This window comes from Triticum urartu, chromosome 1 (assembly GCF_003073215.2).
Source record: "Triticum urartu cultivar G1812 chromosome 1, Tu2.1, whole genome shotgun sequence".
Lineage (NCBI taxonomy): Eukaryota > Viridiplantae > Streptophyta > Magnoliopsida > Poales > Poaceae > Triticum > Triticum urartu.
In genome coordinates, this window is record NC_053022.1 from 496,411,097 (window position 1) to 496,425,761 (window position 14,665).

The 14,665-nt window shown below is 48.1% G+C and overlaps 2 protein-coding genes and 1 pseudogene across 2 annotated transcripts; all 3 read right to left on the minus strand.

Annotated features, from left to right (window-relative positions):
* Positions 1–333: 333 nt before the first annotated feature.
* Positions 334–1,285, minus strand: LOC125522353 (probable calcium-binding protein CML9). The gene has a single exon (XM_048687418.1). It carries the CDS (start codon positions 1,127–1,129, stop codon positions 671–673), a length of 459 nt encoding a protein of 152 aa, XP_048543375.1. The 5' UTR covers positions 1,130–1,285; the 3' UTR covers positions 334–670.
* Positions 1,286–1,964: 679 nt separating this feature from the next.
* Positions 1,965–4,213, minus strand: LOC125522372 (calmodulin-2). The gene is made up of 2 exons (XM_048687435.1): positions 3,999–4,213; positions 1,965–2,583 (listed from the first exon to the last, which is right to left on the minus strand). Exons 1-2 carry the CDS (start codon positions 4,072–4,074, stop codon positions 2,210–2,212), a joined length of 450 nt encoding a protein of 149 aa, XP_048543392.1. The 5' UTR covers positions 4,075–4,213; the 3' UTR covers positions 1,965–2,209.
* Positions 4,214–9,474: 5,261 nt separating this feature from the next.
* Positions 9,475–12,725, minus strand: LOC125522318 (annotated as a pseudogene).
* Positions 12,726–14,665: the final 1,940 nt, after the last annotated feature.

Below are 14,665 nucleotides of genomic sequence, written 5' to 3' on the forward strand. Positions count from 1 at the left end.
TTTTCAAAGAAAATGAATGAAGTGAGGTTCACCATGGAAGATACTTCCCCACTCTTGTTAACTATATGATGCATCCGTCCATTCACCCATCATGTATGCATGTAGTATTACCTCTTTCTTTATGTGTGGTACAGTAACAAACATATATATGATGTGAAAATGTATTCAATGATGAATCCAATAGTGTTGATTTGGTATTATAGATGTCGATGATTTTTTCTATACTTTGTTTTAAAATTTATGTAGTTCAACTTAAGACACAATACTAATATGCAAAGTAAATCCGTAAAAAAAACATGCTAAGTAAATTGAAACGGCCGGGTGCGAAAAATATCCATTTTCAAATCCTACCGATTTCACTAACCAAACCAAGGAAGCAGCGCACCGGATTTGCGCTGGCAATGTCTTTGATACATGTGCAAAATCGTCGTTAAAGCAATTTGTGTATGCATACAATACATACATACAACGAAACAAACGCAGCATACATATTGCAGCCAGGACTTCGCGTATGCAGAGCATTCGCATCCAATCCAATATTACAGCAAAACCAGTAGGAGTACATCACCAAATCAAGAAACATGGCACCATTTCCTCACCGGAGGACAACACTTCACCGGTCCCCAGATCGGCCGATCGATCGACGCATCAGATCAGAGAAGCTCGCCGATCACTTGTTGTTCATGAGCACCTTGACGAGCTCCTTGCACTGGACGCGGCCCTCGCCGCGGGGGTCGGCCTTGCGGACCAGCTCGTCGGCCTCCTCCTCCGTGAGCCGGTCGCCGTGGGTGAGCATCACCTGCCGCAGCTGCTCCGCGGGGATGACGCCGCTCCCGTCGTCGTCGAACGCGTCGAGGCACTGGGCCAGTCCCTTGGCCGATACGCCGGCGTTGGCCTTGCGCGCGGCCACGGCCAGGAACGTGGGGAGGTCGATGGCGACGGCGCCGGCGCCGCCCGCGCCGGCGTCCTCGAGGAAGCCCCGCGCCTCGGCCTCGTCCACGTTCTGGCCCAGCGAGCGGAGCGCCGTGACCAGCTCGCCGGCGGCGATGCGGCCGTCCTTGTCGCCGTCGAACAGGTCGAACACCTCCTTGCACTCGTCCGCCTGCTCCTGGGTCAGCTTGGCCGCCATGGCGGGCAGAGACCAGAGAGAGCCGAGCTGCTGGAGGGAGAGGGAAAGAAATGGACTGATTGATTGCCCTAATTGCTGTCCGGGCTGCTCGTCACGATGAAGCAACTTTAGCGAAGGTCGCTTTTCTTTCCTTTTGACAGGTCAAAAATCAAGAGAGATCGTAGGCAATGACAACTTTCCCTCTCTCGTTATTCTCCGAAGCAAATCGCTGCACATGACAGATGACACCAATGTTGAACTCTGCCAATTTTGGCATTTTTATGGTGAAGATATTTTTTTCAAAACGGAAAAAGATGTATTATGATAAAAATATCAACGGCTTATGCTTTGATGAAAACAACGGACAGGTTGAAAAGGGAAAAGGAATAGTTCAACGAGCTGGCGCCAATCAACTATGTGCCCAACAATTGATCATCATAGCATAGCATGATTACCACTTCCATGCCATATTGTTGGCACACAAGAGCGACGTGCCATCCACCACATTTGGTTTCGTTCAATCATAAGATGGTACAAGTTGCAAAACACCAGAGAGTACAGCGGGGAATCGCGGCGCCAGGAGCTGGATCTCGAGCTAACCAGGCCCCATCATATGGATCCCTGTTTAGATTCCGACAAATGCAGCTGTTGGTTTTGCTGTCGACTTGAGTTCTGTTCCGTCGTCCAACAACTGTACAAGACAATTTGCACCAGCGCAGTTCAGAAATCACAGCTACCACCGAAGTTCCAGAAGGTCCAAGCATGCCAAATGGAATCCATACAATGTACTCCGGCCAGCATTTTGGAGCTGAACACAAACCAAGCAGACACGCAAACTGCAGCGCAAAAACCGAGATTTGCACAACGCCCCTAAATTCCATGATAAGACGAACAAGATAAGTGCCACAACCAAAAGAAACCAGGTAGTAATTCCGATGCTGCTGCCCCAAGACTACACCGATAACCCGACCAGCTACCCAACAGGCAACAGTATCCTTAAAAAACATAGCACAAAATACAACCTTGCGAGTCTGTCTGGCATTCCAATCCACTTGAATTTTAAGCTTATTTCGTGGGAGGGACCCCTGTCCCGCCGCCACCTCACTTGGCCATCATGACCTTGACGAACTCCTCGTAGTTGATCTGGCCGTCGCCGTCCACGTCCGCCTCCCGGATCATCTCGTCCACCTCCTCGTCCGTCAGCTTCTCCCCGAGGTTGGTCATCACGTGGCGCAGCTCCGCCGCCGAGATGAAGCCGTTCTGGTCCTTGTCGAACACGCGGAACGCCTCCTTGAGCTCCTCCTCCGAGTCCGTGTCCTTCATCTTCCTCGCCATCAGGTTCAGGAACTCGGGGAAGTCGATGGTGCCGTTGCCGTCCGCGTCAACCTCGTTGATCATGTCCTGCAGCTCCGCCTCCGTGGGGTTCTGCCCGAGGGACCGCATCACGGTTCCAAGCTCCTTGGTGGTGATGCAACCTGCACAAAATTCAGCAAGCATTCGTTATCTAGCGCTACGAAATAAAATAAGAGCAAGTTTACTAGGGATTTAAGATTGGTCTGTTCGCCGCATATAAAATACCCAATGTGTTCTTGTTGTCCTAACAACACATGATATGTCATAATACCTCCAATCAGCATGTTGGCCACTTACACGCACCTATATATTGTTACTATAAGGAGCTGCAAGTTGGAACAGCTGGGAATCGTAAACAAACATGGCTTTAAACAAGCACTGTATTGCAGGATAAGCAGTACGGATTAAATATTATAGGCCGGCTGGGTAACATGAAGGGAACAATAAGTTAGGTTAACTTGCCAAACGCTTTCCTATAGTGTCGCTGACGTTCATTTCAACATACTGAATTCTAGAAATCAATTTATGAATCATGCATCAGCTGAAGAAATGATGGACCGCCAGGCAGAAGCCTTAAGAAAGCAGTGCTTAGGTTTAGCATCAACTTGGATTGCATCCTATCAAGTAAATAAAATGTAGTTCTTGCTGCCCATTTAACATATGAAATCAAAAGTCAACCTTACAATTCTACAAGTCATCATGTGTACAATTAGATATGACACAGATCACAGACTAGACCAACTTGCATCTAAAGCCGTGCTGAAACATAGTCCTTCAATGTAGCACAAGCAAGGAAATAACTATTAAATGATGCAGAAATGAGCTATGACACTACTAGAAAAGAGGAATCTACAAATCAAGTGTTGGTCTTAGACTACACAGTTAAGACTAGATCTCCAACTTCCAGGCTACCAGAAGCTAGATCATGCTGCTACTGTCACCAAAAAGTCTCTTCAGTGTCGCGTTATAAAAGGAGAGCTAAACAGGATGAGAAATCCTGACTAAATCCTTGGCATCATCTACTACAGTACTCCAATTCTCCATCTAGTCCACTCGTTGGTGCGTTCCACACTATAATTGTAACAAAACAGATGCTCATTGGCCTAGATAAATTTACATCAGTGTATGACAACAACCTGATTCTCATCTCTGTCACTAGAAATTCCGAAACACTCTACAGCTCTAAACACCCTAAATGCAACCAGTCGCTGCTGCCCCCGAATTGTTCCTCCCACGGGAGCACCCCCAAGTCCTACAGCCACAAATCGGAACACAGTAACAAGACAACCCGCCCGCACTCGGCCACAGAACAAACAACTGGCCCGAGCAAACGACCCCATCCATCAGATGCAAGCATCCATCCCGCGCAGGCGCACGCCCAGAGCAACACGAAAGGCCTAAAGAGACCACCCAGCCCAGGCATCACCGACCGGATCTAGAGACAAAACCCAATTCGGCCGGATCGAGGTCGGGCGGCGCCCGAGCCCGATCCGGCCGGCCGCGAGAGACAGGGGAGAGAGGGGAGAGGGGGGGTTACCGTCGCCATCCTTGTCGAAGAGGCTGAAGGCCTCCTTGAACTCGGCGATCTGCTCGTCGGTGAGCTGGTCCGCCATGGGGGAGGCTTCGAGAAGGTGCGCACGGGAGACACGGGGGCGGCTGCGCGAAGGGGAATAATAAACGGGGCGCGGTGGGCGGCGTTGGCGATGGTGCCCTGTCCGTGGGCTGGGTTTTATAGACCGCTAGCGATTAACGAGGGGGAAGGTTTGCTGGAACCGCCGGTTTTGTATCCGGTTCCCCTTTCCTTTCCTTTTTTCCTTTTTCCTTTTTCCTTTCTTGGATCCTTGGCAATCTAGGGTTCCATTCATACTCGATTGTGCACCAATGGTTTCCATGTTTTATTCTTGTGTGGATTTAGGATTCTATACTTAAGACTCCATTGAGTTCTGGGGTGTCTTTTGCTAGTGGCACACCGATGCAGATTAATAAAGACTAAGCCATGAGAGATGAGAGCAGCGGCCGCTACTGTGAACAATTGATATACTTCCTCTGTTTCTTTATATAAGTTGTATTTGTTTTTGATAAAATTTCAGAATGTAAGATGCATTTTTCCTAATTCCTCATGATTCCTCTGTTAGCACTCCATAAAAAAGAAAAGTATTTCTCTCCTAATTGTATGTATCTCTCCTTGTAGCAAAATAAGGAAATTATCTCTCTGTCGATTGCACGTATCTCTTACTTTCTTGGAGTAAGTGATTTACTTGCTTCCAACCAAAAAATTTGCCAAGGGTAATTTCGTCATAACATGTCTATAATTAGATGCAGTGGTCATCGTGCCAAAAAAATACACCTTACATAAAGGAACGGAGGGCGTACCCCTTCACTCCTGCCCTCTTTCGGACTCTATTTTAAGGTTTTTTGCCTCTCATCGGCGCCACCGGCGGTTCGCCTCGTCAATCTCCTATGGCCTTGGACCATGGAGGCACGGTGGATCCCGGCCCTTGCAGGCGGGATGGCTACATTTGTATGTGCTTTTCAAAGTTTGTTAGGGTTTTGTGTCATGCTCAAGAAGACGAGACGGCGGCGGCTTCTTGAAGATGGAATGAGATTCTTCCCACCTAGCCTCGCCCTAGTGATGCTTCAAACGTCGTCGGAAAACATGTGGAGGGGTGTCTCCGACAGATCTCGTGGGCCCCGGTCGGTGTTTGTCTTCGGGAGATCAGCCTGGATCCGGTCTTTCTCTATATCGATGTATCTGCAGGTTGGATCCTTTCGATCTATTATGATGCGCTGATCCTATGAGGTCTTAGCACGACGACTTTTCGACTGTCTACTACAACAATGTTTGTCCGGCTCCGACGAGGAAGGGGCGATGACGGCGGTGCGTTTTCAGCTCGCTCAGTGCTTGTAGTCCTCGCTAGGTGGTCTACGGACCTAGATGTATGAGTATGGGTTTGAAATTGTGTGGCTCGTTAGATACGAGTCTGCTCCCGCCTAGTCTAGGATCAGTTTCCCTTTTCATTCTACAGATTTTGCCGGTCCCTTTTCTTCCTTTTTCTCTTGCGGGGAGACTGACATAAAAAATCAACTCATTGCGGTCCGTTGGTTTTTTCCTCCCCAAAGTCACAACAAAGTCGCCGTACTAAATGGGATGATGTGCTTGGGTATTTATTAATCTCAGAAACCTTGCGAGGAGGGAAGAGGCGGACGAGTCAAGGCGGTGGAGGTGGCAAGCCGGACCAGGTCACCGCGCCGTCACCGTCGGATCAGACATCAGTCCATCGCGCACAGGAGCCGGTCCAAGGCCAAGTTCAGGTCAAGACTGACCTCAAACACGTCCTCGTCGTTATTTTTTCGTTCCTGACGTGGCAATCAATGCGGTGTTTCGAGCCGAAAGCGATGCGTCCTTCTTTCATCTGTGCTGTCCGTCTGAGCCCATCAAGCATATGGGCATTTTCCCATTAAAAAAAAGCATATGGGCGTTTTCGCGTCTCGCGACGAAAAGGCCCGTGGGCTTCCTTCGAAACCGTCACAGAGAGCTGAGAGAAGAAAAGAGGGAGGACTATTCTGGCCTCTAAAATACCATGAAGAAGAAAAAAAACTGGCCTCTAAAAAAAGGGTTGAGATCCTCTGCAGTACCGTATGGTACTGTAGTGTGGATAACATGTGGGGCCAGGTCTCACCTGGCAGTGACTGTACAACATCGTACAGTACTGCAGAGGATCCTAACCCCTTAAAAAATGAGGGTAATGGAATGGAACGGAATGTTTTTCGTTGCTGGCAGAATCGGAGCTTTGTCGAAAGCAGTTTGTTTCTTGTTAGAGCAGCAAAGTATTCACCCCCTGCCCCCTCTCCCTTTTTTTTTTCCTTTTGTCTCTCTTAGAAATGTCTTTTTTTGTTATAAAATTTATTAATTCGTCCAGGTCGAACTTCACATGCTCCCTGCCCTAGTAGTTCAGAAAAGAAAAGAATTTACTCCCATCGTCACAAATAGAAGAAGCTGAGGCCGTGCAATGTGATGGGGTAAGTTTACCGCTTTGTCTGGGTTTCAGAAGATCTTCCACGGGATTAAAGCTCCAACCGTGCCTGTCGCTGTTGAGCCTTTTGACAAATGCGGCTAAGCTTTGTGATGGCGAGACGCTATCATTCTTCCCTGGCGGTCTCTTTTTAACAAAGGTGCATGTTATCTGATCTGTGTCTTCATATCATATGTGTTTGGATGGAATTCTTTTCTTCCAGTGTCTTACTCCTGGTTACCTACGCCTCCCAAAAACACATTGGCGTCTCAACTTTGTCCATCCTACTGAACTGCTCACATCTGTTAGAATAAATTCGAGGCATACCATTGATCATATGAGAATTAAGCAATCACACAAACACGACACTAAAATTTGTTGACGAGGTTCACTGATATGGCTACATCCCGGGACTTGACTACGAGCGCTCCTCACCATGACACCGTCACAATACCGCACACCGGCCACCCGAGCGCCGGCACACGCCGCCGGCTCCCCCTTGCGCACCTGTGCTATTATGTTGGCATATGTTACATCGTGTGTCTACCCCCGCTATATATAAGAGGCCTAGGATATAAGTGTCCTAATTGAACACGACTTCACACCCTATGTAAACACAATACAACTCATAGTCCAACTGTAACCTACCTTGTACACTATATTCGACACAACTCCAACAAACTCCACCTTGGCGAATATTCTCCACCACCTTAAATTCATCAATGCGTCAAACTTTCATGTACATTGGACTTGAGTTTATCCCATGAGTACCGTTGCTACTCCAAAGACTCCATATGACTCCACCTGCAACTTTGTAGTCCCTCCTTTTCTTGACCACAGTCAACACTCGAGCAAAATTAAGTTCCTTGTTACTCTAGTTTGTGCTTCCAACTTTCAGAGTATCCGTCCAACGCCATCACACACTGATCACTGACCTGCGTGAAAATGAATAACTCACATATTGGGTGTCACACATAAGAGTTATCTGAACTCAACATCACCGCTCCTTTCTTGACCGCCTGTCTGAAACTTGAAGGAATTTCACCGTTTCTTGTCGTCATCCTGAGTCAAATTCGTAGTTGTCTCACCACATGTATGACCACCAGAGCCCTGGCCCGTCTCCATGCCCCGTGCATACCGCACGCCTCGCCGCTATTACCGCGTCAAGCCTCCGCTGTCCCGGTCGAGTCTCAAGGGTCGCGAACCCACACCACTCAACCCCCACTACAGAGTACCACCGATCATCACCGACCGGTGACGAGTTTCACGCTTCTATCAGACCACTAGGCTCCAGTCCGAATTGCGTGTCACTCGCTTTTTCCCGCTGAATAGGCTTCAACTCTCTGTGCACTTACGTCGTAGCCCCTCAATCCAGCTCCACCTTCAACATGACTCCATGGTAGATAATCCGTCCACCCCTGCGCCTCATCGACTTCAAGCTCCGTGTATACACCACCTTGAGTCAACCCTGCGTCATAGCCTTGTCGAAGCCACACAAGCCCTCAGGCCCGCGCCACGTGTTTTCACGCCCCAGAAGTCGGTCACCATCAGCATCACGCTCCTATGTCGTCTTTGCCGATCCCACCACCGTCTTCTGTATCAACCGACTCATGTCGATCCGTCAGACTATCTAGTCCGACCCAGCCGAACTCGTTCGACTGTATGACACGCTCGAGGCTCCCAAATCATCTTCCGCGAATTTCCATCCATCACACATAATTCTATCTTAGCTGGCATGACTTCCCGCAACGCCCTCAAGCATCTCTGTTATGCCAACAAATTTTTCATCCTTATCTGCCATAACACAAGGTTTTCAGTTCCGTGACTTCTCCACCTCAAACCTAATACCCGTTGGCGCCATGGTTCTTTATACGGCTGACCCTGCGAAAAATTATATAAGCTTTCCACGCGATGCCCCAAGCACACGGACAAAACCTCTGCATGCTACTATAGCAAAACCAAGAGAATTAAAATCTTTGCCTTCACGTGGTAACTCTCGTCTCAGCTCAACTTTCTATGCTAGCAATTGTCTTGTCAACGCTCCTGCTAATTTCAACGGATGCATATCCCTTGATGGATTTATTTCCCCGATTGATTTGCCTGCCTAATTCCGTGTCATTGGAGACTTGGTCCCCCTTTTTTTTCCAAAACAAATCTTGGTCGCTGTAGCTCAGCGTTGTACGCGTTCGTGTCTCCATCGGAGTCCAGTCCGCCTCCGCGTACGTGCGCGCACACACCCGCCTGACTACGGCCCTCGCCAGCGCTCCAAGCGCCGCCTACCAGCCTGCCTGGCCACACACGAGCAGCGCAGCGCGCACCGCTGTATGCGCGATCCAGCCGCTGGATTGCTTTAGTTCCTGACACGAGTTCCCGTTGATTTCTGTGCTGCCCGTCGAGTCCGATCTCTTCCGAGCTTGTTGCTTGCAATCGCTCGACCATAGCTTAAATCAAACTGATCTCTTCTGCGTCTTCTACTCTTCCTCTAGATCAATACCACGGCCTCAAATCGAACCTTACTCATGATACCACTTGTTAGAATAAATTCGAGACATACCGTTAATCATCCGAGGACCAAGCAATCACACAAGCACGACACCGAAATTTGTTAATGAGATTCACCGATATTGCTACATCCCCGGGGCCTGACTACGGACGCTCCTCCCCGTGACACCGTTACAATACCGCACTCCGGCGTGCCCATGCTATTATGTTGGCATATGTTACATCGTGTGTCTACCCCCGCTATATATGAGAGGCCTAGGATACAAGTGTCCTAATTAAACACGACTCCAGACCCTATGTAAACACAATATACCTCATAGTCCAACTATAACCTACCTTGTACACTATATTCGACACAACTCCAACAACACCTACCAGTTCACTCAAAAAGTTTTAAGACGAAAAAAAAATGCAGACAACAACATATTCCAACATAAACAAGTCGACAAGACCTCACTGGAAATATCGACATAACAGATCAGACGACAAGACCAGACATTTTCACAACACTCCCTCTTGTTTCATTTCGCCGGAGTTCAGGCGGTTCAAACCCCACGCCACAAGAACAGTTCACTCACTCAAGAAAGAAAGAAGGAAGGAAGGAAGAAAAGAGAAACGGATGATTACGGAATCCCCCTTATGTACATTGTCAAACTACACTCTTATTCACTCCCATCAGTCCTAATCAGCCACCGTTGCTTTCTTTCATCTTCCACCAGCGGCACCGGTCACCTCCTCACCAGCGGTTTGTAGAGCACGAAGTTCACGTACTTCGACTGGAACCGGTGGGTGAGTCCGAGGGCGAGCAGAGACTGCGCCCCCCACCCTTTCTCGATGAACAGATGGTTGAGGACGACATGCTGCGGCTTCGGCTTTGGAGCGAGTTCGTCGGAGTGATCGATGCCACCAAGGGCAGTCATGAGAAGCTGAGGTGGAAGAGCGGGCGGATCCTGCTTGGTAAGCTCCTCATCGGTTGGGAACTCCATGTTGTAGCTGTGCTCAGGCGATGGGGGCGCGTCGAACTCCGCCACGCTGTCAAGACTATCTGGGATATACTCCTAATCAAAACAGAGAAGAGATGCTTTCAGATAAAATCAAGAACCTACATTCTGGAATATCATTTTAGAGAAGGCCGGAGCGAAATGCTGAAACAGACAGATATAATCCTTACTGACATGGACATCAAGGAGGTTGGCCACCTGCCCTCTTTCATCAGTCACATGAGGTAGTTCGGACACATATCTCGGCACCCCATCAACAATCATCCTGTAATGATATATTCCAGATGGCAGAACCAACAACACGGCGTGATCTTTCCCAGACCTCTCTAACACCTTCCTGAGAGTACTCATAAGGATATTTGGTATTTTAGCATGTCGTCTTCAGAATTGGATAAAACATTCGAGTAACAGATCAGGTAAAGGGTAAACCTTGATGTCCAGTTATCCCATGATCCTTCCACAAACACCTCGTTTCCTCCTTGACTCCATGTAATCAAAGTTGGAATTTCAACCTCCGGGGGGTTATTGTTGGTGGATTCATCCGAGCCATTCATCCATGAATGGTTAAAAGCAGGTGAAAATTCATTCGGTATCTGCATCGGAGCTACTGGAACCTGTCAGGTGAAGTTAACCGTCAGTACAAGCAGGACCATCAATATTGTTCATAGATGTGACTTGAACCCCCCCTCCAAAAAAAACGAGTTAGCAACATCCTACAAAAGATGGCCAAAGGTCAATGCACATATCTCACAGTACTATCTGAAAGGTCAATAAAGCACATGATTTTGCATAGGTCAAAAGTAATTCAGTAAGAATAAACTGGATGCTTTAGCATGTCCATTCTAAAGGAAAAGAAAGAACATTGGCTGCCATTTATACACAATAACATGAGGCTTATTTTCCTTCCAACTGGTATCTTCACCTTTCAATGAATTGAATTGGAGCAGCATTGTCTTACAAGAGAGAAGGGAGCTGAAGGCAGGAAAGCAAGTTCGACGCGCTAGCAGGAAGCCCGTTGTTCACCATCGATCGCGACAATGAACTTCAGGGCAAAAACCTACTTCTCGACCTACTACCGTATTGCAGCCAAAGTTTGATCAAGCCAATAGCAAATCTGCCATACAGCAAAAGGATTACAACGTTCCAGAGCAGCTTAATACAGTAATACAGGGGCCAAATGCTTTTCTTCTTTACGGAGTATGAACTGTTGCTGATCAAATAAGGTGCAAGCTAATGTGCAAAATATGCTCCTATTTTAAGGCAAGAATCATATTGGGCCACACAGCATCAAAGACAATATCCAGTAGGTAAGTGAATCAACAATAAAAGCACCACCATAAATCATTGTATTTGAAATTCAAAACCATATATGATGGTAATACAGATCATGTATTCTTTTGTGTACCTTACCAAGTGCTACAGAATTCAGTTTGAAATAGTATGTACTACTATTGAACGTCCCATTACACTTAAGCAGTAGTGAATAATGTTCTTGCTCTCAGTTTGGTCGAGGATTCCATTTCCAGTTATAGTTCCAAATTACATTTAAGCAGTACTGAACAAAGATTTTGCTATCAGTTTGTTCAAGGATTCCATTTCCAATTATAGTGCCAACCGTGAAATGCGTTTTGCTTATCATGATGCCCCACATATGTTTTCTTGAATGTGGACTGTCCCTGTATCAGGACCAAGAGTAAAAAAATTGGTCTACGATGTTGCTTAGCACACAGTATAGTTTAAACAAATAAGACAAACTGCCCAGAAAAGAAGATCAAGTTGTAACGGTTTGTCGCACACCACGTAATGTTCGAGGAAAATTAAAGATATTATCTAGTATCTAATGCTATGCAGAATGCGTGAAAGGAAGGATGACCAACTCGCCCACTGCACCAAACCAAATCCATTTGCAGAATCCAGGTGCAACCAAACGAAATCTACCAACGCGTCTTCATCAAAACTACGTTCTTCCACATGCATGTTCTAGCTATAACATAAACAAGAGCCTACTCTTGGAGAATACCAGGAACAAACTACAAGTTGCAGTTAAGCCGTGGATCTCTGAGTTAAAACATGTGCCATTGGCCATCCTTACAACTCAAGTTGCCATTTCAAGCTTAAACAGCGGGTGGAAATAATCTACTCATTTAATGACTGAAGCAACCGCTAAGAACAATTAGCAGGACTAAATTTACTACAATTAATGCTAATTTAGTAATTCCGGCGCAAGTAACTAATTTAGTAATTTTACCCGTAAAAAAACAACTTGGTAATTTTGATAGGAACGGAACAGGACTCGGTGCACTTGATAGCAACAACCGTATGACGGAAGAAAAGAAAACATCAAGAAGGCCAGATGAGGGTTTCTTCCCTCTTTACCATTTCGGGCAGGGCAAAATCATCATCACCTGCGGCGCGAAGACGTAGGGGACCGGAGAGGGAGCTCCCGCATCACGGCGTCCGGCGGCGCCGCGGCCTCCGCGGAGCTCCCGCCGACGGGGGCCACGGCCACCTGCTCCATCGGCGCCGCCGTGTGGCCGTTCTCCACCGCCCTGGCGCTCGCGTTCCCCATGCCCAGATCGCCGCCGCCCGCAGCTGCTCACCCCCTCCCGCACCGCCCAGCCAGGCAGCACCGCCGTCCCTCGAACGCCGCCCCGAGCAGGTAGCCGAGGGCGAAACCAGCGGACTCTGGAGATCGCTCGCGCGCGCGTGCTGAGTTCAGCGGACTCTGAGGCAGCCACCGGCCGCTTCGCCGGAGGAAGGGGGCAAGGACATATAGGATGGCCAGGCACGTGCCCCGCACGCCGTCTCCCCTCGCGCGCCACGTGAATCATCCCCGATTTTCCTCGGCCGTTGGATCTGGCGGTTCGAGACATCCCGACCGCACATGTATAGACGGTAAACGTTTTCGCTAATGGGTTTTGGATCAAGGGCGGTGTAAGAAGTCAACATTTGTGACTCGGCGATGTTATCTGTCAAAGCTTTTCGTGTTTGGATAGCGACCCAAAGAAATGCATGCTTCTAATGAATAAGAGTTAATGAAATGTAAACGCGAGGCTTCGGCGGAGGAAGGGGAGGATAAGATGGCGCGATACGTGCCCTGCATGCCGCCTCCTGTTGTGCGTCAGGGCCATTATCTCTCGATTTATCTTCGCTGTTGGATCCGGCAGTCCGGGTCATCTCGACCGCATAGATGGGCTGCATGGGCTATAACCGATGTGGTGACGTGCTAGGCGGTGTAAGAAGTCAACATTTGCGAACCGGCGATGTTTCTGTCAAAGATTTTAGTGTTTGGATAGCGATGGAAATAAATACATCTTTCTAATGGATAAGAGTTAATGAAATGTAAATGTGTAGCTTCACCGAAAGAAGGGGAGGATAAGATGGCACGACATGTACCCCGCATGCCACCGTCTCTCGCGTGTCATGCCACCGTCTCTTCACCGTTGGATTCGAAGGTCCAAGTCATCCTGGTAGCATATGTGTGCCGCATCGACTATAGCGATAGTATGATGATGCCTTCCTAAGCATGGATTTGGATCAATGGTCGTGTAGGTAAGAAGTCAAAAGAGAAAAGTTCACATTACAATCGTGAACTAACCACTCGGTTTAATATTCAACCCTGAACTTAAAAATTGGTCGAACACCCAAAAAAACACGGCTCGGGAATTACCCCCTCCCTCCGGGTTTAACACGGTCAAGCGGTTTTGACCATGTTGACTGCCTTGTCAGTGTAGCCATGTCACCTTTACCATTGGAGTCACCTCAATGTAGCGATGGCATTTTGCCAGCTCCATTAACGACAGCTTCCATGTGCCCAACACGGTGGTGCCTGCCCCGACCGTACTATGAGGACATGGGCGGGGAGTGCTAGACGACGACCTTCTACAAGGAAGCGCAGAGGGGGTACTGCCTACCAACGGTGGGTTGGCTGCAACAGCTTGCTTTGACAAGCTACGTCGACATCCACACGACACGTAGGTAGTGCGGGTGACAATGACCCTTCAACCACACAAGGGAGGTACAGGTGCAACGCCCACTCGTCGGTCACTGGTGGCAGACGAAGTCAGGGGCTGCTGCTGCTGTGTGGGTGAGGTGGTCGGGGTCGGGGGAACAGCGAAATGAGAGAGAGAGAGAGAGAGAGAGAGAGAGAGAGAGGAGCCAACCTTATTCTTTAGAACTGCTAGCCCTAGGCTTAGTTAGCGTATCTTGGTGACTTGGCATTACACAGTCCATCAACACGGTAAAAAACGCTTGACTAAGTCAAAACTGAAAGGAGGGTTGATTCCTAAACCATATGGTTAGTTTGGTATATAGGTTGACTGTTTTTAAAGTTCAGGATTGCAAATTAAACTGAGTGATTAGTTTAGGGTTGTAATGTGGGTTTTTGTCAAGTCAAGACGTGTGACTCGATGATGTCGTCTGTCATTTTTCATGTTCGTGATATAACATTGCTATAAGAGAGTAAAACACATAGAGAGCCTTTTTGCAGTTATTCAACAACTTGAAACAAAACCTGACGCAAACAATGCCTCCACTCCCATAAAAAGCTTAGGGGTCCTCTGCCTCCCATCAGCACTGCCACTGGTCCTCCTCGTCTCCGGGTAGCCTTAGGGGCCACGGGGGTGCGGTGGATTCTAGCCCTTGTTGGAGGAAGGACTATGTGTTTTAGACGGTTCTTTGAGTTTTTT

Coding starts and splice junctions, on each gene's coding strand:
- LOC125522372 (XM_048687435.1), bottom strand. CDS start 4,074: ATGGCGGACCAGCTCACCGACGAGCAGATCGCCGAGTTCAAGGAGGCC. Junction 2,584..3,998: donor CTTCGACAAGGATGGCGACG/GTAACCCCCCCT, acceptor AATTTTGTGCAG/GTTGCATCACCACCAAGGAG.
- LOC125522353 (XM_048687418.1), bottom strand. CDS start 1,129: ATGGCGGCCAAGCTGACCCAGGAGCAGGCGGACGAGTGCAAGGAGGTG.